The sequence below is a fragment of the Elephas maximus genome, chromosome 7 (genome assembly GCF_024166365.1).
Source record: "Elephas maximus indicus isolate mEleMax1 chromosome 7, mEleMax1 primary haplotype, whole genome shotgun sequence".
Lineage (NCBI taxonomy): Eukaryota > Metazoa > Chordata > Mammalia > Proboscidea > Elephantidae > Elephas > Elephas maximus.
The window spans coordinates 73,433,028-73,460,449 of record NC_064825.1 but is presented as its reverse complement, the minus strand read 5'-3'; the positions used below and the strand labels follow the sequence as shown (position 1 = coordinate 73,460,449).

The following is a 27,422-nucleotide window of genomic DNA, read 5'->3' as shown; positions in this document are numbered from 1 at the left end:
GGCGCCCGAGGTGAGTGGGTGGCCTTTTGCTGCGGAGATCGGGGCCACTGTGGAGAAGTTGGGGGCGCTAGGCTGGCACGGGGCAGGGGCAGGGCCATCCTCTCAGCAGGTAGATGCCTACGCGGAGCCGAGTCTGGGAATTGTGAGTTGACTCCTGAGGGCACTTTACACGTCCTCTGATTTTACCTCCACAGCAAACCCTGTGAGGCAGGTATTTCCTACATTATACAGATGAGGAAACTGGGGTTTGGAGTTGAACCCAAGTCCGCGTGACTCCTCTTTATTAGCAGAAACGCATTCTTCTTCCTCTCCTTCTTCAGAGGGCAACATCTTTCTTCCCTTCTCCTCCCATAGATGGAACCCCACCCTCAAACATTCCCCACGCCATAAAAAAAAAGGAAGTGTCAGGTGCAAAACCTTGTAGCATCACACCCAACCCATCAGCTCCACCCCAACACAGGGACTAACCTTGTGTCCTGTTGCCTTAGTGGATTCAGAGTCACAGAAACCCTGTAGGACAGAGAGAATCCAAGGCTGTAATCTTTAGGGAAGCAGACTGCCACATCTTTCTTCTGTGGAGTGGCTTGTGGGTTCGAACTGCCTACCTTCCTAGCAGCTGAGTACTTAACCATTGCTCCACCAGGGCTTCTTAAGAGCTTGGGCACAAGGTTACAATGGCAGAGAGGCACAGGTCATAGTAGATCAGATCCAGTGAATGGTCCAGGTAAGCTTAACCTTGACTCTGACAGTTTGATTTTCAGAAGTTTAAAATTATCTCCCTGCTGATGTTGTACTCTAATTGGATTTGGGGGAAAAAGACTACAGTTGAATTCTAACCCAGTAAATTTGGCACTTGTCAATTAATTCTCAAAGAAAGATGGAATTTATTTATTTGGTCTAAAAGTAGATATGAGCACAGCTTAAAGTAACTATAAATGTTTCTGTAAAGCTATAATCTGTGCATTATGTATTTTATCACTGTATTTGTACATGTATTATTATCATATTAGACCATATTCAGATAGGGATGTGCCTTCTATTTCCATTTTCTTTGCCAGTGTCTTTATTTCCTAGGATGATGTTTTCCTTGGGCAGTATTTTCTCTTGTATTTCATCTTCATTTTCATCCTTAGTCTTATCTCCTGTTTAGAAAAGAAAATCAAGACTTCTCTAGAGAATTTGCTCCCTGTGCACTGTTCTGACCTCAGACAGCATCCATGTCTTTAGAAGGTTTTAATTTGATAGTGCTTTGTGCTCATTGGTTAAGAGCTATGGCTGCTAACCAAAAGGTTGGCAGTTCGAATCCACTAGCATCAGCTGCTCCTTGGAAACCTTGGGGGGCAGTTCTACTCTGTCCTGTGGGATTGCTATGAGTCGGAATCGACTCGACGGCAGAGGGTTTTGTGCTTCCTAGATCAAATGAATTCTTTTCACACATCCTACTAATTAAGCCAAGGGGAAAAAGAGTTAGTCAAGAGTTAGGGTACAGATTGCCTTATATTCTACCAAGGGGCTATTGATCTTCCAACCTCCTTGGTATGTCCTCCTTATTTCCTATGGCTGACGCCTCTTCCGTCAGGCCAGGAAATGCAATGGGAGAAGAGCTCCCTGCCTTTCTCAAGAAGAGAGAAAGTGCCAGTTGACATCGGTCTGTCAGAGTGTTGATGTAAAAAGAAAATCTATACTGCCAGCAGTTATTCTTCTAGTCTACATGCGTCTGGGGCTGCTCAGGCCCTTGAGTTACAGAAGAAATGGAAGGCCTTTTTCCTGCTTTCATGGAACTTGCTGCTTTATTAGAAGATAAGACATGTATGAGTAAAACAGTTGAAAAGCAATTCAAGACCTTGTATAATCAAGTGCTAAATCTGTGTGTGTGTTGGGGGGGGTAGAGCTTCATGGAGGAAGAGAGCTCAGCTCAGGCTACAGTAGTCAGGGAAGTCTGCACGAAGCCAGTTGGCTTGAATCATGCCCTGAACGAAGGATTGGGTTAGAAAAAAGAAAAGAGAACTATGTGTACTGTATGCCTGTTACTTCTGAGCACTGTACTAAGGAGCATTTCCTCTTTCTTTGTTCTTATAACAGACTTTCAAAGCATATCTGTATATTCGTGTTTTACAGATGAGAGGGAACTGAGGCCAGAAAAAGTTAATGTGCCCTCAGATGTCAAATATTGTCTATGTTGCACAACTTATTTAGCCTTTTATCTATATTTTCATATTTTAATATTAGAGAAGCACACCAAATCCATCATGATTGAAGACAATAAGGAGAACAGAGACCATTCCCTAGAAAGGGGAAGAGCAACTCTCATTTTTTCCTTAAAGAATGAAGTTGGAGGACTTATAAAAGCACTGAAAATCTTCCAGGTAAACACTTCCCATATTTCTGTGTAAGACTCCTAAGTACAAGCCTCTAAAATTATTTTAAAAATGTAAATTACTGTAAATTATTTAGAGATGGGGCAGAGCAGTTTGTTAAAAACTTAAAATATTGCTTAATTCTAAAAACTGGGCAAAGGATAGAAACAATTTATGGATGAGGAGCTACAAAAGCTAATAAGGAAATGGAGGAGAAAGTGTTCATAGATTTTTAAAGAAGCAAATTTTAAGAAATCTGTGATTTTTTTTTTCATAGAGTAAAAGAGCAAAGATTCTTCATTCCCTACCATCCATACATCTGACAGTCACATACACCTTCTGTATGAGGATAAATTGGTGCAACCATGTGGGGAAACAATCTGGTGATATGTATTACCAAACCCACTGCCGTCGTGTCAATTTCAATTCATAGCAACCCTGTAGTACAGAGTAGAACTGCCCCATACGGTTTCCAAGGCTGTAAATCTTTATGGAAACAGACTGTCTCATCTTTCTTGAGGGGAGCGGCTGGCAGGCTTGAACCGCCAATCTTCTGGTTAGCAGCTGAGCGCTTTAACCACTGCGCCATCAGGGCTTCTTATGAACCTTAAAATGTTCATATGTTTTGACTCAGTATAAATCTATATTAAGTAAATAGAGGTCAGTCAGGCAAGTATTTTTTCAAATTAATAGTATTTATTTATTTTTTTATATACCAGATGAAACCCTGGTGACACACTGGTTAAGAACTTGGTTGCTTGTCAAAAGGTCAGCAGTTCAAATCCACCAGCTGCTCCTTGAAAACCCTGTGGGGTAGTTCTACTCTGTCCTGTAAAAAAGAATAGGGTCACTATAAGTCAGAATTGACTAGACAGCAATGGGTATGTATGTACCAGATGAGGGCAGTGGTGTTCAGTGGTAGAGTTCTCCCCCATGTAAGAGATCCAGTTCAATTCCTAGCCAATATTCCTCAAGTGCAGCCTCTATCCGTCTGTCAGCGGAGGCTTGCATGTTGTTGTGATGCTGAGTTTTCAGACTAAGACTAGGAAGAAGGGCCTGGCAATCTACTTCTGAAAATTAGCCATTGAAAACCCTATGGATCAGAACGGTCCCATCCCGTTGTACACAGGGTCGCCATGAGTCAGGGCCCAGGTTTGTGCTGAGGTAAGGGGTGAGTTAAATTATGCTACTAGAGCGACATTGTAGTCAGGGTATTGGGCTCCAGACACAAACCTTCTGAGTTTACATCCTGGCTCTGTCACATGTTAGCTGGGTGATTGTGGACAAATTAATTAATCTCTTTGTGCTTTAGTCTTTACATCTACAAAATGAGGGCTTTTGTGAGGTTTTGTAGAGGTAATATACGTAAAATGCTTAGGATAATACAAAGTAAATGATTGATAAATGTTAGCTATTTTTTTTTTTAAATCAAGTTTATATGGCCCCCCGACTCTCTGTTAGCCCAAAACTAAAACCATTCTCAAAGCCAACTCTTCAGACAAAGATTAGGCTGGAATATAAGACCTAAAATGGTACTGGTGAAGAATGTGCTTCTTAGCTCAAGTAGACACATGAGACTATGTGGGCAGCTCCTGTCTGGAGGAGAGATGAGAAGGCAGAGGGGAACAGAAGCCGGTTGAACAAACACGGGACATACAGGGTAGAGAGAGGAGTGTGCTGTCATATTGTAGAGAGAGCAACTAGGATCACACAACAATGTACGTATAAGTTTTTGTATGAGAAACTGACTTGAATTGTAAACTTTCACTAAAAGCACAATAAAAAACAATCAAGTTTATGATCTATATGACATACTAATATATAGCTATTTCAAAATCATATTTTCAAAGAATTAAATTTTAACAGATTGATTATGTACTCAAATGGTCTAGAAGAGTTTGTGATGACAAACATTGGTTTTCCTACTCAGCATAACATCTGTTCAGTCCCACTATCTAGAGGCAGCCTCTTTTAACCATTTCTGTTCTTCAGTTCTTTTAGTGGTGAACTTTAAAAATCTAAATATTGCTCTTATATCTTTCTTTAAGCTATCAACTTCACAGCACAATATTCGTTTACTCCGTTTTATGAACACTCTTACTCATGATACCACCTCCCTCCCTTTCCCCTGCCCCTCCCCAAATTTGATAATTTTATTATTATTATTAGCTATTCTGCTGATTACTGTTGGATATTTAAATTATCTGTGTTTCTTCTTCCATCAACTTTCTTTTTTTTTTTTAATCAGAGAATATTTGGATATGGTTAAAAAGTCAATCTGAACTATAAACCTTACTAAAAGAGAAAAACCCCAGCAATCCTCTGCTCCATTTCTCTTCATTCTCAAGGTCCACTGATTTTTTTTTTATTAACCTTAGGAGCAGGGGATTGAGTTAATCATACTTGTTAGATTACATGTACACTGTCATCGTCATCATGGACCCATGTAATCTCCTCTTGTTTTATTTAGCTGTTCCCTTTCAGCTCCATTTTCTCCCCCTTGCCCATAGACAGCTGCTCTAATACATTTGATATGTACATTCATTTTTTAAAAATAATTTTTATCGTGCTTTAAGTGAAAGTTTACAAATCAAGTCAGTCTCTCACGTATAAACTTATATACACCTTACTGCATACTCCCACTTACTCTCCCACTAATGAGTCAGTCTGCTCCCTCCTTCCAGTCTCTCCTTTCGTGACCGTTTTGCCAGTTTCTAATCCTTTCTATCCCCCCATCTCCCCTCCAGACAGGAGATGCCAACATAGTCTCAAGTGTCCACCTGATGCAAGTAGCTCACTCTTCATCAGCATCTCTCTCCAACCCATTGTCCAGTCCAATCTATGTCCCATGAGTTGGCTTTGAGAATAATTTCTGTCCTGGGCCAGTAGAAGGTTTGGGGACTATGACCACCAGGATTCTTGTAGTCTTAGTCAGACCATTAAGTCTGGTCTTTTTATAAGAATTTGGGGTCTGCATCCCACTGTTCTCCTGCTCCCTCAGGGATTCTCTGTTGTGCTCCCTGTCAGGGCAGTCATCGGTTGTGGCTGGGCACCATCTGGTTCTTCTGGTCTCAGGATGATGTAGTCTCTAGTTCATGTAGCCCCTTCTGTCTCTTGGGCTGATAAATACCTTGTGACCTTGGTGTTCTTCATTCTCCTTTGATCCAGGTGGTTTGAGACTCATTGATGCATCTTAGATGGTTGCTTGCTAGCATTTAAGACCCCAGACACCACACTTCAAAGTTTGCAGAATGTTTTCTTAATAGAATGTATTTTGCCAATTGACTTAGATGTCCCCTGAAGCCATAGTTCCCAAACCCCTGCCCCTACTCCACTGACCTTTGAAGCATTCAGTTTATTCAGGAAACTTCTTTGCTTCTGGTCCAGTCCAGTTGTGCTGACCTCCCCTGTATTGAGTGTTGTCCTTCCCTTCACCTAAAGTAGTTCTTATCTACTATCTAATCAGTAAATAACCCTCTCCCACCCTCCCTTCCTCCTCCCTCTCATAACCACAAAAGAATGTGTTCTTCTCAGTTTAAACTAGTTCTCAACATCTTATAATAGTGGCCTTATACAATATTTGTCCTTTTGCATCTGACTAATTTCACTCAGCATAATGCCTTCCAGGTTCCTCCATGTTATGAAATGTTTCACAGATTCATCACTGTTCTTTATCGATGTGTAGTATTCCATTGTGTGAATATACCATAATTTATTTATCCATTCATCCGTTGATGGACACCTTGGTTGCTTCCAGCTTTTTGCTATTGTACATTCATTTTTATGTATACTTGTAGAATATGTAGCGTTTTTGTATGTACGTACCTTAGGAATTAATATAAATGTTACTCTACAGACTTTTTTTTTTTTTACTAAGCACTATGTTTTAAAAAACCCTTCAGGCTACTGTGTGTACATCTTGTTTTTTCTAACTGCTGTAGTGTTCTTGGGGGCCGCCATCCCATTTTACTTATCCTCACCCCAATAATGGACACCTACATGAGGCAGCCATATTGCAACTCTCTTAGCTATTTTTTTCTAGCATTTATTTCCATATTTCTAAATGATATGTTTATTCCGCTGTTTCTTTTTTTTTTTTCAATTGTAGATATTATCTATTGGGTTCCTACAATGGAACTAAAGGTTTAGCTTTCTTGAGTCAATCCCCTCAGTTTCGCTTCCCCCCATGCTCCCAAAGTAGTTGCATCCCAATTGTTGGCTATATTAGTCTTTAATATCTTCATTACTGAGTTTATGCAAATATTGTTCAAAGAAGAGCCATATGATCCACTATTTTGACTCTTTCTTTCTTGTACAAGAGGGTTACAACAGTGTTTAAGAGCATGGACTATGGAGCTGGACAGCTGAGTTCAAATTCTAGCTCCAGCCCTTATTAGCTGTGTGCCTTTTGGTAAATGGCTTAACCTCTCTTTGCCTTTGTTTCTGTGAATTGAAATATCTGATAGGGAATGTCTCATTTATTACTCCGATTTTGTCTGAATTTTCTTGAATTTTTTGACTGTATATTTTTTCTAGATGAACTTTAAAATTATTTAGCTACATTTCCTCATCAGATTCCTCTGAAATTTTCATTTCAATAACATTTAATTTATAGGTTAATTTAGGAAGAATTGATTCTTCGCCATAGTTTAGCTCTATATTTATTCAAGTCATTTATGTCTTTACTAGAGTTATTTTTTATATGTGTCCTATAAATTTCTTTAGAATTTTCTATTTTATAATTTTTACTGTTACTTTAAATAGAATATTTATATATTAATATACATATCACTATTTTAATCTGTTTTTAAAATTAAGTTTATAATTGCAGGAAATAGTTATGAATGAATTCTTATAAAAATTAATAAGAAATAGGTGAAATTCTCCTTTACTCCCAATCAATTACTGTATATATTTTTAATTGGCTGTCTTTTATTAATTCCATGATAAATTCTCTGTTCCAGGATAATCCCTACTTACTCCAGTTTCCCAGTACCCCCTAACACTCACTCTCCTTTGTTGTTGGCTCACTGATAATTTCTATCTACCCCAACCCTCTCATTTTTTAAAAGTTAAAGCATTGTTGGGTGATTGGTCCTAATGTTTCACTGATACCTTATCTCAGCTACCCAAATCGTAAGAGAAGATAGCCCCCTCCCAGGTGTTCACAGGGGTCCCACAGCTCAAGCTGACACAGGAAGAGATCAGAAAAGGCAATCTGGTGCAGCTGGTTACTAGGCTTCTCGTTTAGGAGATTTGAGGTATTAAACACTGTTCATGCTTTTCATCTAAATTTATTAAATGCATTTGTGCAAAGTAAACTTCTCTTTCTAAAGGACTAACTTGAATATCACTTCTCTGAAAACTAGCTTTTACTTGTGAGAATTTTCAAAAAGCTTCTTTTTATCCAGGACGCGTGGTATTTTGATTTGAGTGGCAATCAATTCTGGCAACCTGATGACCTCTTAAAAACAAAACAAAACAAACCTCTAGTGGATATTATTTTATTGGTTTCTTTTGAATAGTACCTAATATTTAAGGGGAATTATTTTTGCTGTTGGCTTCACTAAAAACTGCCTTTTTTCCTTTTGGCCATTATGACCAGTGTGAAATTGATTTTTTTTTTTTTAAATTGTACTTTAGATGAAGGTTTACAGAACTAGCTTCTCATTAAACAGCTAGCATACATATTGTTTTATGACATTGGTTAACAACCCCGTGACATGTCAATACTCTCTCTTCTCGACCTTGGGTTCCCTATTACCAGCTTTCCTGTCCCCTCCTGCCTTCTAATCCTTGCCCCTGGGCTGGTATGCCCCTTTAGTCTTGTTTTGTTTTATGGGCCTGTTCAATCTTTGGCTGAAGGGTGAACCTCAGGAGTGACTTCATTACTGAGCTAAAAGGGTTTCCAGGGGCCATCCTCTTGGGGTTTCTCCAGTCTCTGTCAGACTAGCAATTCTGGTCTCTTTTTGTAAGAAGAATTTTGTTCTATGTTTTTCTCCAGCTCTGTTGGGGTTCCTCTATTGTAATCCCTGTCAGAGCAGTCAGTGGTGGTATCTGGCCACTATCTAGATGTAGTGGACTTAGTCTGGTGGAGGCCATGGTAGTTGTGGTCTGTTAGTCCTTTGGACTAATCTTTCCCTTGTGTATTTAGTTTTCTTCATTCCCCCTTGATCACAAAGGGGTGAGACCAGTGGAGCATCTTAGATGCTGCTCACAGGCTTTTAAGACCCCAGACTCTGCTCACCAAAGTAGCACGTAGAACATTTTCTTTGTAAACTATGTTATGCCAATTGAGCTAGATGTTCCCTGAGACTATGGTCCGCACAGCCCTCAGCCCAGTAATTCAGTCCCTCAGAGAGTTTGGATGTGTCTATGGAGCTTTCATGACCTTGCCTTGTGCTGGCTTCCCCAGTAGTGAAATTGATTTTTTTTTAAATATATTTTTTATTGTGTTTTTGGTGAAGGTTTACAGAGTTTAGGTTTGCATTCAACAATTGCTGCACAAGTTGTTCAGTGACATTGGTTACATTCTTCACAATGTGTGAACATACTCCTTATTTCCATTCTGGTTGTTCTGTTGTGAGATTGACTGAGAAAGTTACATGCAATCTTCACTCTCTGCTTTACACAGGAGAAGCATGTGAACCTGTTCCATATTGAGTCCCGAAAATCCAAGAGAAGAAACTCAGAATTTGAGATTTTTGTTGATTGTGATATCAACAGAGAACAATTGAATGATATTTTTCATCTGTTGAAGTCTCATACTAATGTTCTGTCTGTGAATCCATCAGATAGTTTTACTGTGAAGGAAGATGGTAAGTTTGAAAAGTGAAAATAGTGCTCATAAGATTAAGTACTTTAAAAAAAAGCTTAAGTACCTAATATGTGTCCAATCTTATATTTATGTTGAAGGTATGAAAGTAAGACAAAAACAGTATCTGCCCTTCAGCTAAAAATTAGACAGGCCTGTAAAACAAAATGAAACTAAGTGGGCACACCAGCCCAGGAGCAATGACAAGAAGGCAGGAGGGGACAGGAAAGCTGGTAATAGAGAAGCCAAGGTCGAGAAGGAGAGAGTGTTGACATGTCATGGGGTTAGCAATCAGTATCACAAAACAATATGTGTATTAATTGTTTAATGAGAAACTAATGTGCTCTGTAAACCTTTATCTAAAGTACAATTAAAAAAAAAATCATGAAACACTGTCTCTTACAGCCTGGTAGGGAAGGGAACACAAACTTTAATTGCTCAAAATACTGAAGAAAAATTACAAAGCAACATTTGATCAAGTGCAAGAGGGGTGAGAAAGAAACCTTGAGTATAAAAAAGACTTCAAAATCATTAGGAATGGATTATGCTATTTCTCTATTTCCAAATCGACATCCATTTCTTCATTTTACAAAATCTCCATTTTGCAATTCCTAAGCACTTAATAACTCCCACCGAGGTTATCATAGCTGCTTGTAGCACATATTAAGTGAATATTTGAATTTGTTGAGAATGTTGACAGCTTCTGAAAAGAGTAATGTGAAATACACTATGTACAATGTTCCTGTCCCCCACCAAAAGCGAATGAAAAGCAATAAAGCCTTCTAAGTTTTCAGATACTCGGCTAGCAAAGACATAGGCTAAGATCTTCCATTTGTGAAAAAATTTTTGTAGTTCATTTGGGGCAATAAACAAATGGATAATTCAACCACATTTTATGTATGGTACTCAATTTAAAATAATGCCTTCAGTCCAAATATTTGGACTGATATTCATCTGCGATATATACGTATGGCTGTACCAGTTCTTACAATATTGGTATACTTCTATTCTAGCTGGCAGATAGCTGTTTCCTCAAGTCCCTTACATGCTCCCTATCATGCCTGAAGCCTCCCTCCCCACGGCTGTGCCAGCTCCTGTCCTAGTAGTCTCATGCCCACAATAAGCAACTAAAGGCAAAGAAGGAAACTAGGACTCAGCTTGTGTCTATTTTTGAGTGATTAGTGCTTCTGTTGTATATGCTGTTAAATCTCTTGAGTGTCACTCTCGGGTATGTTAGAAAGAGCATTGGACTGGATGTGAGGATTGGGTTCTAATCCTCCGTCTTCCATTAGAAATAAGTTACCTTGGGTCAGTTATTTTACCTCTCTGGACTTTGGATATCTCATTATTAAAATGAGGAGTTTGGATAGCTGGTTCAGTTGATATTTAGGGTACACCAACCTACGTCAACCAGAATGCTCCTTAGAAACAAGAATGGTGAGACTTTGTCTCACATACTTTTGACATGTTATCAGGAGGGAACAGTCCCTGGAGAAGGACATCATGCTTGTTAAAGTAGAGGGTCAGTGAAGAAGAGGAAGACCCTCAACAAGATGGATTGACACAGTGGCTGCAACAATAGGCTCAAGCATAACAGTGATTATGAGGACGGCACAGGCCCGGGCAGTGTTTTATTCTATTGTACCGTAGGGTCACTATGAGTCGGAATTGACTTGATGGTACCTCATGACAACAACTTATGTCAGATATTTCTGATAAGAAATGGGGGTACAAAAATACATATAGTCCTTACCCTAGTTTCCAGTCTTGCAAGTCAGACAGATATACAAGTAGATATATTAAAAGACAGTAAAAGCCTTTAGAGAGTTGGAAGCACAGCATCTTGGGAACTCAGAAGACAGAATTAGCTCACTTGGAGGTCAGGGAAGGCTTTGCCAAATGAGGAGGTCTGGTTTAGAAGAATAATCTCAGGAAAACAGAAGATTAAGTGAGATGGAGATAGGTTTTCCAGATAGAACAACAGCACCAACAACAAAAACAAAACTAAACAAAAAAACCAAACTCTTTGCCATTGATTGAGCCAATCCTGACTCACGGTGTTACAGAATAAAACTGCTCCATAGGGCTTTCTTAGCTGTAATCTTTATGGAAGCAAATACCCAGGACATTCTTCCGTGGCGCTGCTGGATGAATTAGAACTGCTAAGCTTCAGGTTAGTAGTTGAGTGCAAACAGTTTGTGCCAATAGCATATGCAAAAAAACCAGAGTCTAATGAGGACTTATATGTCTGCAGAATGGTAAGAAGATCAAGGTGGCAGAGACACAAATGACCTCTAAAATCCTCTTCAGCAACAAAAATAAACAAACATTCAAAGTTCTTCTTAAGTTTGCCCCTTGGTCTGTAAATAGAGTTTTACATCCTTATTCCTCCTTTAAGAATAACTAAGTATATGATTTAAAAATTTTGGGTGCGAACTTTTGTTCTGGTACTAAAATACAGCATTTCTTCAACATTTTGAAAATCAACCTGACTCAAAAAATCTCATCCAAATGCATTTATGTCTTTCTTAATTTCTTACTGCATTATTTAAGATTATCTCTTCAACTTTTAGTGGTTTTTATATTTTTGCAGGTATGGAAACTGTTCCTTGGTTTCCAAAGAAGATTTCTGACCTGGACTACTGTGCCAACAGAGTTCTGATGTATGGATCTGAACTAGATGCGGACCATCCTGTAAATATTTCTAATAAATATTTTCTTGAAAAGAATTTAAAGCAAAACTAAAAATTAAGGGCAATTTATTTTTGAGAAAATGCTTATTCTAGTCTAAGTGGAATCTTGTCTTAATCCTGATTTCAGGAAGCTTTAGTAGATCTTTATTTTGGTGGAATTGAGAATAACTGATAGACTCAATGGCAACTGGTTGCCCGAAGAGCGTCTAATTTCACTGGCTCCACAACGTTTGTCCCATGCCTGGCATTCCTGTTACTGGGAGCTATTCCAAGAGCTGTTCTAAAGCGAAGACAGCGTCTGCAGTCAGTTTTTATTAAAATGAAATAAACATATAATAATGTATTAATATTAATTTGATAAAAATAACATTATTTCTAATAAATAACATGTTATTGGAAAGAAGAGGAAACATAGAAAGGAGAAAGATGTTTATTACCCATGCTGCCCCACATGACTGGTTTATTAGATGAACTAAGCAGTTATTTCCTTGAAACATTGTATGGGATACAGTATAAGCATATTTTAGTTGGAGAATTATTAAACCCAGAGCATTAGGATTGCCTACAGAGCTCTAGGTCCCTGGGAAAGGAGGAGAGAAGAAAGTGCAATTGTGAAGTCTCACAGACCAGGACTTTACTCGAGTTTCTACTACTTATTAGCTATGTAAGTGTGACCTTATACTACTTTAGACAACCGTCTGCCGATCCATCCACTTATTCTATGTTATTGAGTAACTGTTGGAATTAATGAATTGCTGTCCTACCTCAAGGCGCATACAGCCTGGTTGAAAAGATACAGCACACGTATATAAATAAACACACACACGATAAAACGTGAGAAGTGTGGTAAGTGTCATGAACGAATTTCTTTGGAATGTACACTAGATGACTTTTAGCTGAAGAGATCAGAGAAAGGCAACATTTCATCTGGGCCTTACGGGATTTTGGAAGCTAAGAGATGGAGAGGAAATACAATTCAGGAGAGAATGATATGAACAAAGGCTCAGAGGCGGGAAAACCTGGGGCATGTTTATGGAAAGGTGAGTAAATCAGTGTTACTGATCTATTGCCAAGTCCTGGTGATTTTCACCTCCTGAATATTTCTTACAGCTGTTCCTTATTCATCCTGGCTACCATATTCCTTCACTGGTCTTCCTGCCTCCAGTCTTGCCACTTCCTTATGGTCACTGTTAGTTATGTTAGGTGCTATCATGGTGGCTCCAACTCATATTGACCCTGCATACCACAGAATGAAACACTGCCCGGTCCTGTGCCATCCTCACAATCATTGCTATGTTTGAGTGCGCTGTTGAAGCCACTGTGTCAGTCCGTCTTGTTGAGGGTCTTCTTCTTTTTCACTGACCCTTTACTTTACCAAGCATGATGTCCTTCTCCAGGGACTGGTCACTCCTGATAACATGTTCAAAGTAAGCAAGACACTAGAATTATTGAAAACCCCGGTATGACCATATCCCTCCTCTGCCTAAAAATTACTAATGGTGCCACTCCTAGGTATATACCTAAGAGAACTGAAAGCATATGTCCACACGAAAACTTATACGCAAATATTCATAGCAGCATTATTCATGACAGCCAAAAAGAAGAAACAACTCAGATGTCTGTCAACTGACGAATGAATAAGTAAAATGTTGTAGATGGATATCCATACAATGGAATATTACTTGACCATTAAAAGAAATGAAGTATTGATACATACTAAAACACAAAGGAACCTTGAACATTGTGGTAAATGAAAGAAGCCAGTCACAAAATGTCACATATATGGTTTCTTTTATATGAAATGTCCAAAATAGGCAAATCCATAGAAACAGAAAGTAGATTACTGGTTGCTAGGGGCTGAGGGAGTGAGTCCCTGGTTGGTGCAAACATTTAAGGCACTTGGCTGCTAACCAAAAGGTTGGAGATTTGAGTCTATCGAGAGGTGCCTGGAAAGAAAGGTCTGGCGAGCTACTTCTGAAAATTTAGCCATTGAAAACCCTATGGAGCACAGTTCTACTCTGATGCGCATGCGGTTGTCATGAGTCAGAATTAATGGAAACAACTGGTGACTGGAGGGGATGAGGTTCAGGGTGAGGGCAAAGGGGAGTGTCTGCTATGGGTATAGTGTTTCTTTTTGGGGTGATGAAAATGTTATAGTGGTGATGGTTGCACCACTCTGTGAATATATTAAAATCTATTAAATTATACACTTTATAGGGGTGAATTTTATGGTATGTGAATTATATCTCAGTAAAGCTATTGTTTGTTTATTTTTAAGTCACCAATGGCTTCCCATTACTCAAAGGCTAAAATCCAAGCTTCTTAACAGAGCCTTAATTAGCAGGGCCCCAGCTAGTTCTCAAAGGAGCCCTGGTGGTGCAGTGGTTAAGAGTCTAGGCTGCTAATGAAAAGGTCAGCAGTTCGAATCCACCAGCTACTCCTTGGAAACCCTATGGGACAGTCCTACTCTGTCCTATAGATTTGCTATGGGTGAAAATTGACTTGATGGCAATGAGTGGTTTGAAACTAGTTCAAAAGGGAGCCCTGGTGGAGCAGTGGTTAAAGCACTCAGCTGCCAACCAAAAGATCAGTGATTTGAACCCATCAGCCACTCTGTGGGAGAAAGATGTGGCAGTGGCTTCTTTAAAGATTTACAGCTTGAAAACCCTATGGGGCAGTTTTACCCTGTCTTATAGGGTGGCTATGAGTTGGAATCGACTTGACAACAACGGGTGTGGCTTGGTTTGGAACTAGTTCTCAAAGTGCTCAACCTTACTCTGCAAACCCCAGCAACATTTGTTCGTATTTTCTTAGGAGCAACGTGCTGCTTCTCTTCTCTGTGCTATTGTTTGCGCTGTCCTCTCTATCCTCCACTCTGCTGTCTCCTTTTAGCTCAGGAGTCATCTTTGGAAAGCCTTTCTGAGCCCCACTGTCCTCTTTGACATACACTGGATTATGACCTTCTCCTCTGAATTCCCATGGCATTCGTGTGTATCTCTAATAAGCACTTACCGCATAGTCTTACAATTAACAGTTAATGTCAATTACTAGAAGACCCAGATTGTGTCTTGTTCATATAACAGAGTAGAACTGTCCCATAGGGTTTCCTAGGCTTTAATCATCAATACGGCAGATTGCCAAGTCTTTTCTCCCTCGGGGTGACTGGGTGGGTTCAAACCACCAACCCTTCAGTTAGCAGTGAAGCGCTTAACCATTGCGACACCAGGTCTCCTTAGGTAGGGGCTCATAAATCTGTGTTAAAGGGAAGAGTCTCATGTTCCCCTTTTCGGTGTCCTTCCTTTTTCCTCTATTATTTGCATTATTGGCTGTTTATGCCTGGATTTTGCTTTTTAACTCCTCATTTTATCTATTTTTTCACAAGTATTTTTCATAGGTATAAATTTCTAAAGTTGCTAACCTGTGTTTTTTATTATCATTTCCTTGTGCAAATAATGATATGTTTGCATTTTGTGATAAAATCTAAGGCTAGATTTAGTTAAATCACTATTTCAATTATTATAAATCACAGGAAAATATAACTGAAAATGTAGTAGTCAAATGATAATGAAAAAGCAAAAAACAAACTCACCTGTGGAATAGAGCCATGCATGTAACTAGGGTGGCATGTTTCTTACTCCTCAAAGGATTTCATCTTCGTAGCCACTATAGTGACTTTAGAATAAAAATGATTATAAAGTTCTAACAAGTGGTTGCTTATAGTAACAATTATGCAGCCCTTTAATAAACTCAAGTATTAATAAAATGTTTCCTAAATAACATTTTCAAGCATTTTTTAATATGAATATTTAAAAACTTATCTTCAATTTTCAGGGCTTCAAAGACAATGTCTACCGCAAAAGACGAAAGTATTTTGCAGACTTGGCTATGAACTATAAACAGTAAGTGTATTATAAAGGTAATATATCAAACTTTGAGATAAATAGAATAAACAACTAGAGTAAATTGTGTGCGTTAGTAAATAGAATATAAAACAAGTGTTACTGTATATTGAATGCTAATTCAAAATAACTCCTTCCCTTTATCTCATTAGTGGGGACCCGATTCCTAAAGTTGAATTCACAGAAGAGGAGATTAAGACCTGGGGAACCGTGTTCCAAGAGCTCAACAAACTCTACCCAACCCATGCTTGCAGAGAGTATCTCAAAAACTTACCTTTGCTTACTAAATATTGTGGATATCGGGAAGATAATATCCCACAATTGGAAGATGTCTCAAACTTTTTAAAAGGTAATAAGCTAATTAATTATTTGTAAGGAAGAATGTTGAATTCTGTTTTGATCATGGCAGCATTTTTTTTTAAATTAATTTTTATTAAGCTTCAAGTGAACATTTACAAATCCAATCAGTCTGTCACATGTAGGTTTACATACATCTTACTCCCTTCTCCCACTTGCTCTCCCCCTATTGAGTCAGCCCTTTCAGTCTCTCATTTTGTGCCAATTTTGCCATCTTCCCTCTCTCTCTATCTTCCCATCCCCCCTCCAGTCAAGAGTTGCCAACACACTCTCCAGTGTCCACCTAATTTAATTGGCTCACTCTTCATCAGCATCTCTCTCCCCGCCGCTGACCAGTCCTTTTCATGCCTGATGAGTTGTCTTCGGGGATGGTTCCTGTCCTGTGCCATTAGAAGTTCTGGGGAGCATTGTCTCTGGGATTCCTCTAGTCGCATTCATATCATTAGGTATGGTCTTTTTATGAGAATTTGGGGTCTGTATCCCATTGGCCTCCTGCTCCCTCAGGAGTTGTCTGTTGTGCTCCCTAGCAGGGCAGACATCGATTGTGGCCGGGCACCAGCTAGTTCTTCTGGTCTCAGGATAATGTAGGTCTCTGGTTCATGTGGCCCTTTCTGTCTCTTGGGTTCTTAGTTGTCGTGTGACCTTGGTGTTCTTCCTTTGCCTTTGCTCCGGGTGGGTTGAGACCAATTGATGTATCTTAGATGGCCGCTTGTTGGCATTTAGGACCCCAGGCGCCACAATTCAAAGTGGGATGCAGAATGTTTTCATAATAGAATTATTTTGCCCGTTGACTTAGAAGTCTCCTCAAACCATGTTCCCCAGATCCCAGCCCCTGCTCCGCTGACCTTTGAAGCTTTCATTTTATCCCGGAAACCTCTTTGCTTTTAGTCCAGTCCAATTAGGCTGACCTTCCTTGTATTATGTGTTGTCTTTCCCTTCACCCAAAGCAGTTCTTATCTACTGATTGATCGATAAAAAATCCTCTCCCTCCCTCCCTCCCTCCCTCCCTCCCCACTTTGTAACCACAAAAGTATGTGTTCTTCTCCGTTTTTTCTATTTCTCAAGGTCTTATAATAGTGGTCTTATACAATATTTGTCCTTTTGCCTCTGACTCATTTCGCTCAGCATAATGTCTTCCAGATTCCTCCATGTTATGAAATGTTTCAGAGATTCGTCACTGTTCTTTATCGATGCGTAGTATTCCATTGTGTGAATATACCACAATTTATTTACCCATTCATCCGTTGACGGACATCTTGGTTGCTTCCAGCTTTTTGCTATTGTAAACAGAGCTGCAATAAACATGGGTGTACATATGTCTGTTTGTGTGAAGGCTCTTGTATCTCTAGGGTATATTCCGAGGAGTGGGATTTCTGGGTTGTATGGTAGTTCTATTTCTAACTGTTTAAGATAACGCCAGATGGATTTCCAAAGTGGTTGTACCATTTTACAATCCCACCAGCAGTGTATGAGAGTTCCAATCTCTCCGCAGCCTCTCCAACATTTATTACTTTGTGTTTTTTGGATTAATGCCAGTCTAGTTGGTGTGAGATGGAATCTCATCGTAGTTTTAATTTGCATTTCTCTAATGGCTAATGATCGGGAGCATTTTCTCATGTATCTGTTGGCTGCCTTTTGTGAAATGTGTGTTCATATCCTTAGCCCACTTCTTGATTGGGTTGCTTGTCTTTTTGTGGTTGAGTTTTGACAGAATCATGTAGATTTTAGAGATCAGGTGCTGGTCTGAGATGTCATAGCTGAATATTCTTTCCCAGTCTGTAGGTGGTCTTTTTACTCTTTTGGTGAAGTCTTTAGATGAGCATAGGTGTTTGATTTTTAGGAGCTCCCAGTTATCGGGTTTCTCTTCATCATTTTTGGTAATGTTTTGTATTCTGTTTATGCCCTGTATTAGGGCTCCTGGGGTTGTCCCTATTTTTTCTTCCATGATCTTTATCGTTTTAGTCTTTATGTTTAGGTCTTTGACCAACTTGGAGTTAGTTTTTGTGCATGGTGTGAGGTATGGGTCCTGTTTCATTCTTTTGCAAATGGATATCCAGTTATGCCAGCACCATTTGTTAAAAAGACTATCATTTCCCCAATTGACTGACACTGGTCCTTTGTCAAATATCAGCTGCTCGTACATGGATGGATTTATATCTGGGTTCTCAATTCTGTTCCATCGGTCTATGTGTCTGTTGTTGTACCAGTACCAGGCTGTTTTGACTACTGTGGCTGTATAATAGGTTCTGAAATCAGGTAGAGTGAGGCCTCCCACTTTCTTCTTCTTTTTCAGTAATGCTTTGCTTATCCGGGGGTTCTTTCCCTTCCATATGAAATTAGTGATTTGTTTCTCTATCCCCTTAAAATATGACATTGGTATTTGGATCGGAAGTACGTTATATGTGTAGATGGCTTTTGGTAGAATAGACATTTTTACTATGTTAAGTCTTCCTATCCATGAGCAGGGTATGTTCTTCCACTTAAGTATGTCCTTTTGAATTTCTTGTAGCAGAGTTTTATAGTTTTCTTTGTATAGGTCTTTTACATCCTTGGTAAGATTTATTACTAAGTATTTTATCTTCTTGGGGGCTACTGTGAATGGTATTGATTTGGTTATTTCCTCTTCGGTGTTCTTTTTGTTGATGTAGAGGAATCCAAGTGATTTTTGTGTGTTTATTTTATAACCTGAGACTCTGCCAAACTCTTCTATTAGTTTCAGTAGTTTTCTGGAGGATTCCTTAGGGTTTTCCATGTATACGATCATATCATCTGCAAATAGTGATAGGTTTACTTCCTCCTTGCCAATCTGGATACCCTGTATTTCTTTGTCTAGCCTAATTGCCCTGGCTAGGACTTCAAGTACGATGTTGAATAAGAGTGGTGATAAAGGGCATCCTTGTCTGGTTCCCGTTCTCAGGGGAAATGCTTTCAGGTTCTCTCCATTTAGAGTGATATTGGCTGTTGGCTTTGCATAGATACCCTTTATTATGTTGAGGAATTTTCCTCATGACAGCGTTTTTAATAGAGAAATACAGTCCAGTATGCGGGTGGTCAGAATTTTCCTGTACTCTGTCCTGGAGTATTGGGTCAGGTATTGGGCACCATATTTGAAGAGGGACAATGATAACCAGGAGCAAGTCTAGAGGAAAGTGAGCAGATTTATAAGTGGATTTGAAAATGTGTCATACAAGAAAAATTCAAAGTACTTAGGGTGTTTAACCTGGAGATTTGGGGACATTAGAGCTTTATTTGCGAGCCCTGGTGGCACAGTGGTTAAAGCACTCAATTGCTAACTGAAAGGTTGGAGGTTCGAACCCACCAGCCGCTCTACATGAGAAAGATGTGGTAGTCCACTTCCATAAAGATTACAGCCTTGGAAACCCTATGCAGCAGTTCTATTCTGTCCTGTAGTTTCGCTATGCATTGGAATTGACTCAGTGGCAATGGGTTGATTTGGTTTTTTATGTTGTTAGCTGTCATCAAGTCGTTCCGGCTCACAGTTATCCTATGTACAATAGAACAAAACACCGTCCAGTCCTGTGCCATCGTTATAATCGCTGTTACGCTTGAGCCCATTATTGCAGCCTCTGTGTCAGTCTGTCTTGTTGAGGGTCTTCCTTCCTTTTGCTGACCCTCTACTTTACCCAGCATGATGTCCTTTTCCAGGAAGTGGTCCCTTCTGATAACCTGTCCAAAGTATGTGAGACAAAGTCCTGTCATCCTTGCTTCTAAGGAGCATTCTGGCTGTATTCCTCCAAGACAGATTTGTTTGTTCTTTTGGCAGTCCATGGTAAATTCAGTATTCTTCACTAACACCGTAATTTAAAGACATCAATTCTTCTTTGGTCTTCTTTATTCATTGTCCAGCTTTCACATGCATATGAGGTGATTGAAAATACCATGGCTTAGGTCAGGCGCACCTTAGTCCTTAAAGTGATATCTTTGCTTTTTAACTCCTTAAAGAGGTCTCTTACAGCAGATTTTTCCAATACAATATGTTACTTGATTTCCTGACTGCTGCTTCCATGGGCATTGACCGTGGATCCAAGTAAAATGAAATCCTTGACAGCTTCAATCTTTTCTCCATGATTTGAAATCTGTCTTATGCAATAGAGAGGTTACTGTGTGGCCCTAAAGTAAAGGATTATTGCATTGAAGCTGCAAGCTTTTGTCTTAAAATGGAGAAGAACTTGCCAAAAGAGTTATTTGAAAATAAGGAGACCCGGGCTCTCATCCTACCTTTATCATCTATTGTATGACCTGGAGAACATCACTGAGTCTCTGCGCCTCAGTTTTATAGTTATCACAATGAGGAAAATAATTCTTACTCATATTGTAAATATGAAAGGAGATGTGATATGTGTCTTAATTTCCTGTGGCTGCCGTGACAAAAATACCATAAAATGGGTGGCTTCAAAGAACAGGAATTTATTTTCTCACAATTCTGAAGGCAGGGAGTCCAAATCAGGGCATTGGCCATGTCGGTTCCTTCTGAGGGCTTTGGGAGAGGAACTGTTGCATGCTTCTCTCCTAGGCTGCTGGCAATCCTTGGGGCTCCTTTGCTGCTTATGGATGCATCTGCCATCATCACATGGCATCTGTCTTCCCCTTGTGTGTCTCTATTATAAGATGTCATACAGGCGGGATTAGGACCCACCCTACTACTGCATGATGATGCTAACAGCCAATAACATCCACAAAGAAGGACCCTATTTCCCAAACAAGGTCATGTTCATTGGTACAGTGGTTAGAAGTTCAACATATCTTTTGTGGGGACACAATTCAATTCATAGTAATATGTAAAAGGTGTAACTTATTGCCTATCCCATGGTAAGTGCTTATTTAAATATTAGTTCCCCTTAGTATGTGTATTATAAATTTTAGTTTATATGTCCTGCCCCAAAGTGTCACCTGGCATCACTGGCAGAATTAAAATTTCCCTCCATTTTCTCCTTTGCTTTGCAGAGCGCACAGGTTTTTCCATCCGTCCCGTGGCTGGCTACCTATCACCAAGAGATTTCCTGTCAGGTTTAGCCTTTCGAGTTTTTCACTGCACTCAGTATGTGAGACACAGCTCAGATCCCCTCTACACCCCAGAGCCGTAAGTATTTCTACTTCAGCCACTCAGTCATAAATAGTCATTTATATAATGGTACCTACCCCGAGGAGTTTTTGTGAGGATTAAATGAATTAGCACACGTGTAGCATTCAGAGCAGTGCCTGGCACACACAGTACATACTCTGTGTTCTGAAAATGCTATCCAGTTGCCGCGAAGTCATCCTGACTCGTGGCGACCTCGCGTGCGTCAGAGTAGAACTGTGCGTCACAGGGTTTTCCACAGCTGACTTTTCTGAGGTATTTCACCAGGCCTTTCTCTTGAGGAACCTCTGAGTAGACTTGAACCATCAACCTTTGTGTTAGCAGCCAAGCATGCTGTTTGCACCACCCAGGTGCTGTTCTAGGCATAGGAGATACAACTCTGAAAAGATTTCCTGCCCTCATGGAACTGCATTCCATAGGGGGATACCTATTTAGTAATAAACAAGTTTTTTTTTATATATGTCAGATGATAATGAGTGTCATGGAGAAAAATAAAGCAGGGGAAGAGATGGAGGTATGTGTGGGTGTTGCAATCGGAAAAGAATGATCAGGGGAGTCTTGCTGAGAAGGTGACATTTGAGCAGAGACCTGGTTAGGATGGGAAGGAGCAACGTGATGTCCGATATGCGTTTGTATGTGTGTGTCTGTGGGTGCCAAAGGCCTTGAACCAAAGCCATTTCTTTATTATCCTTTGTGATCAATTACCAAAGTAATACCACCTAATCAATTTGAATAAAAGTAAGATCAGATTTTCATTTTTTTAAAATTCAGAACTGAACGATCGATTATGCATTCGTGTTAAGCATCACAGTGTGATAAACTTGTACTTCTTTTTTAGAGATACCTGCCATGAACTCTTAGGTCATGTTCCGTTATTGGCTGAACCTAGTTTTGCTCAATTCTCCCAAGAAATTGGCTTGGCATCCCTTGGTGCTTCAGAGGAGGCTGTTCAAAAACTGGCAACGGTATAACTCTGGAAATAGCCGTATAGATCAATAATTCTCAGCTGGGGTGGAGTGTGTAGTTTAAAAGTAGATATTCAAGATGACCATTAAAATTTTTGTCTTTGACTATAATATTTAATTTACTTAAAAAAAAACATTAAATAAGGATGTAAAACTTTGAGGTTTACAAAAAAAAACCACGAACTTAAAAAAAAAAGACAGAAAAACTAGGTTATAATAATGTTAATAATTTGTGTAGCTCCTATTTTCCAATAAAAATGATGGGGCTGCTGAAAATTTTTATGTGCACTGAGCACAAGATACTATGCTGGTAATACAAAGATAAGTAAGGTCTGGTTTCTGCCTTTAAGGGGCTTACATGCCACTTAGGAGACAGGTCAGAAGGAGATTAAAGGCTGTCAGAGAAGTACAGGCTGGGTGCTCTGGGAAGGACTGCTAGGGGAAGACCTCATGTGAGAGGGGAATCTGGACTAGTGCTTGAAAGTGGAGTCATGTTTTCACATGCCAAGAAAGTAAGGAAGAGCGTTTCGGGACAAGGACACACAGCGGAGGACTAGAAGGTTCTTGTTGTAGCTGGGGGGACACTGAGAAGCTGGAGTAGACAGTGAGGGTGAGGAAGACAGTGTGAAATAAGACCAGATGATTTGAAACAGTGCTTCTCAAATTGTGATTTGGGGACCCCTGGCACCCCTGAGACCCTTTCAGGGGTCCACAAGGTGAAAACCGTGCATAGATAAAAGATCCGAAGTGTAAGATAAACCAAAAACCCAGTTGCTGTCCAGTCAATTCCAACCCATAGTGACCCTATAGGACCAAGTAGAACTGCCCCATAGGGCTTCCAAGGCTGTAAACCTTTACAGAAGCAGACTTTCACATCTTTCTTCTGGGGAGCAGCTGGTGAGTTCGAGCTGCCAACCTTTCGGTTAGCAGCTGAGCGCTTACCCACTGCACTACCAGGATTAATGGATTTTAATGTAACAGAGTTCATTGATATGGTTTCAGATTCCACACTGTATTGAACTTTAAGAAACTGCCACTTGTCAAGTTTTGATGTAGTGTCTATGAATATCCAAAATTATCTGAAAAGGGTATTAAAGTACTCCTTTTTCTAACTACATATCTATATAAGGCTGAATTTTCTTTGTACACTTTAACCAAAACAACATATTACACCAGGCTAAATACAGAAACAAATGAAAATCCGTCTGTCTTCTATTAAGCCAGGTATTAAAGAGATTTGTGATATTAAGTCAATGCTACTTTCCCCACTATTTTTTTTGTTTGTTTTATAAAAATACTGCTTCGTTTCATTAAAATGTTATTTAAAAAAAAAAAAAACACTGCTGTCTAGTCGATTTCAACTCATAGTGACTCATAGCTCCTTGGAAACCCTGTGGGGCAGTTCTAGTCTGTCCTACAAGGTCGCTATGAGATGAAATGTTGTTTATGCTACCATATAATGTTTTCATTATTGTTACTTTAACATTAGTTAACATTTTCTCAGTTTTAATTTCTAATATGACAAGTATGAGGCCCTGGTGGCACAGTGACTAAGAGCTATGGCTGCTAACCAAAAGGTTAGCTGTTTGAATCCACCAGCTGCTCCTTTGAAATTCTATGGGGCAGTCCTATACTGTCCTATAGGGTTGCTATGAGTCAGAATCACCTCGACAGCAATGGTTTTTTTAAAAATGATAAATATAACTAGATATAGCCCACATAAGCAAAAGCTCTTCAGGGTCTTCAGTAATTTTTAAGAGTGTTAAAGAGCCTTGGGAACAAAAGTTTGAGAACCACTGTTTTAGAATGAAGCCAGATTGTGGACAGACTTGTGAGCCAGGGTGGGGATCTTGGACTTTATGCTGGGGTTCTTTGGGGCAGTGACTAAGAGTTGTTTCAAATTGAGTTGGTCACGATGTGAAAGTAATATTGATGTTCTTTTGCAGTGCTACTTCTTCACTGTGGAGTTTGGTCTATGTAAACAAGATGGGCAGCTAAGAGTCTTTGGAGCTGGCTTGCTTTCTTCTATCAGTGAACTCAAGGTAAGAGTTGTAAATCTTTGCACATAACCAGATTTGCCTAACATAATTGATATAGTCTAGAATACTTCTTGGACTTGAACAGGAACTTACTATGGAAAATACATGGGGTGGCAATAAACATTATTTAAAAGATGTTCTTCTCTATGTGTTTACCAAGTTTTCTGCTTATACACACACACACACACTCACACTCACACACACACACACATCTTTTGTAATAAAAAACTGTTTACAAGGTCTTGCTGTTTCATTACCACCGCTGGTATGCTAGAAATCACTTCTGTAATTTCTAAAGAATTATTTGAGATTTGTTATTTACCCAGTGATTGAATTAACTTAGGTTTGTTGATGGACCGATGTGTGCCAAACACTGTCCAAGATTCTGTCTTTCACTTAAGGAGCCAACCACCTGGTAGTGGGTATAAGTCATGCATACCCTGATGCAGGGTAGATAATAGGTTCCATAGTGTAGAAATCAGTAGTGTGCTCTGGAATTTGGAGGCATAGAGAGACTTCTGTGGTTCTTAAATGGGGTAGAGAGTTTGAACAAAATCATGGGGATGATCCCGGGGCATTTATTGGAAACAGCAAGCCAATTGTAGATTGGGGCCCTTTCAATGGTAACACATTCATAGTTAATTCCCCTTACTTCCAACCGTGCTGATTCTGGCAGTTGTGTGTAGAAGGTGATTTATGAAATAGATTGTATTCTTTGATTCACTGACTCTTTGTCCTCTAGCACGCACTTTCTGGACGTGCCAAAATAAAGCCTTTTGATCCCAAGATTACCTGCAAACAGGAATGTCTCATCACAACTTTCCAGGATGTCTACTTTGTATCAGAAAGTTTTGAAGATGCAAAGGAAAAGATGAGGTAAAGCATATTTTTTCGTGCCTTCATTTTCCTCTGCAAAAGATAGGCCCAATGATGAAAACAAGCCCTGGGAGTAAGCACCGCTAGGAGCCTTCTGCCCTTAACACATCTTCCTTTCACAACAAATATTTAGGGTATGTTGTGTGTAATGATGTGGGTAGTTGCAAATATGAATCAGGTACAGATCCTTGAGAAATTGGTTTCCCCTCATTCCTTCCCACCAGAGAGTTTATAGTCCAATAGAAAAAATGAAATATACACAAATTACTGTGTAACAATTTATTTTTACAAATTGACAGAAAGAAACAAAGTGATAAGAGCCTTAGAGAGACATAGATAAAACATCGTTCTGCATTTTATTCATGAACAATTGGTTCCAGCTGGGAGCACAGGGAAAACTTAATGGCATTTGGGAAGGACTTGAAGGAGATGTGAGATTTATATGTGTTAAGTTTGAGGCTGAGGGACAGCATGAAAAAAGGTAAGGAGGTGGGAAAATATAGGGCATATGTGTGAAGCAATCAAAGCTATGCTTTTAACTATTAATCAGCTAAGTGTGTGGTTAAGAAAGGAGGATATTGGAGGCAGAGAGACTAGGAAATTCTTCTGGTATCTCAAGTGAGAAAAGTCTGAATTAAGATACAGGTAGTAGGAAAGGAGAGGACTACGGAAGTAAGTCAACAAAACATTTGGGGAAAGGGATCATGAGGTCACACTGTGTAAGTGGGGACAGATATGGGTTGAAGACATACTCCTTGCCTTCTAGGGATTTACTGTTAGTCAGGGCAGTTAGGGCACACCTTGAACCAAATAATAATACCAGCAGGACTTCCTCTAGCACATATGGCACCTTTGTGCAGATTAGAAAAAGGGGTTCCCTCGGTAGACAAAACGGATTGCTAGCTGGATTTCATCCTCTGCCGATGTACAATTGTTCTCAGCTGCACAGTTGTCCCTGGGGCCTTGAACAGGATGGTCCCTGAGAGATGCCAAATGAGAGGTTCAAATGTTGACTTGAAAAAAGAGGCAAAACCTTAGATAATACTTGAAGAAAGGGTAAAACTTAGATCTTTCAGAAGAAGCTAGAGGAAAACATTGTAAGCAGAAAGAATACATGTGTGTGGGAGGCAGGGCTGTTCCTGACCTGTTTCAGGTATGTCTGTGTGTCTGCGTGTGTGCATGCATGCGTGTGTGTGTGTGTGTGTAGTGGTAGTAGTAGTAGTTATGTAAATCACAATGAGAGGATATGTTACTATGTAATCAAATGTCGTCATTTTCTCCTTACTCTAGTCAAGAGATGTCGAGAATAATAAATCATTAGTAAGGCTACCCACGTAATCTTTCCCTAGTAATGCAGGGCAGATGAATCCATGGCTACTTTAGGTTTTCCACCCATGCAGAATTCCACAGGCCTCTGCATCTGAAGTATGGGACAGTAGGTCAGATTGGGTACATATACATCTAATGAAGAGTTGTCTTTAGCCTAATGTGTGAAATGGGGTTGCTGCTGTTTATTTGGTTTTCATCATTTTCCCTAAAAATTGATTGTCTCTTATTTGTTTTCTTAGAGAGTTTACCAAAACAATTAAGCGTCCATTTGAGGTGAAGTACAATCCATACACACGGAGTATTCAAATCTTGAAAGATATCAAGAGCGTAACCAGCGCTGTGAATGAGCTGCGGCATGATCTGGATGTTGTCAGTGACTCCCTTGCTAAGATCAGCAGGCAGCCAACTATCTGACTGTCACCAGTCCTGATCCAGAAGGCATTTGAACATCATTTCAGAGGCCTGTGGGCCAACTCTTGCTTTTCTTGAAGACCTGATGATGACGTAGACAAGAGAGACACAGCTTTTAGCCAAACAATAGTGTAATTTCATTCTTTAATGGATCTCTAGTCTTTGAAAATTTTGCACCTAGATACTCTATCCACCACCCCTTTCTTTTTTGGTAATAGTTTTATTGAGATATAATTCACATACCATACAATTCACAGATCATACATTTCTTATAGAGAAATTGTTTGATCTAATGGATAGATCTAGTCCCAGTCTGATTATATTTCCCCCAATCTTTCTTGAGTAAAATGACCTCTAAGATCACTAAGAATACCTTAGTGAGTATTATAGAGCTGACCAATATCGATACCTAAAATCTCCTTATTTCTAACGTATCTCATACTATGACTGAATTTGTGCCAAGCTTAATCACATTTATATGCCTAGACTTAATAGGAGACTGGCTGTCCCTGCTGCTAGCATGAGCAAAAGTATACAGGCCTTTGCACATGAAATATACCCAGTGAAGAGCAAGTAGTCCA

The 27,422-nt window shown here is 39.5% G+C and overlaps 1 protein-coding gene across 1 annotated transcript; it reads left to right on the top strand.

Moving 5' to 3' along the window:
• Positions 1-26,844, top strand: TPH1 (tryptophan hydroxylase 1). The gene is made up of 11 exons (XM_049890591.1): positions 1-10; positions 2,230-2,366; positions 8,992-9,175; positions 11,765-11,865; positions 15,696-15,763; positions 15,916-16,112; positions 21,086-21,221; positions 22,060-22,186; positions 24,133-24,228; positions 24,968-25,101; positions 26,670-26,844. Exons 2-11 carry the CDS (start codon positions 2,250-2,252, stop codon positions 26,842-26,844), a joined length of 1,335 nt encoding a protein of 444 aa, XP_049746548.1. The 5' UTR covers positions 1-10; positions 2,230-2,249.
• The last annotated feature ends 578 nt before the right edge of the window (positions 26,845-27,422 follow it).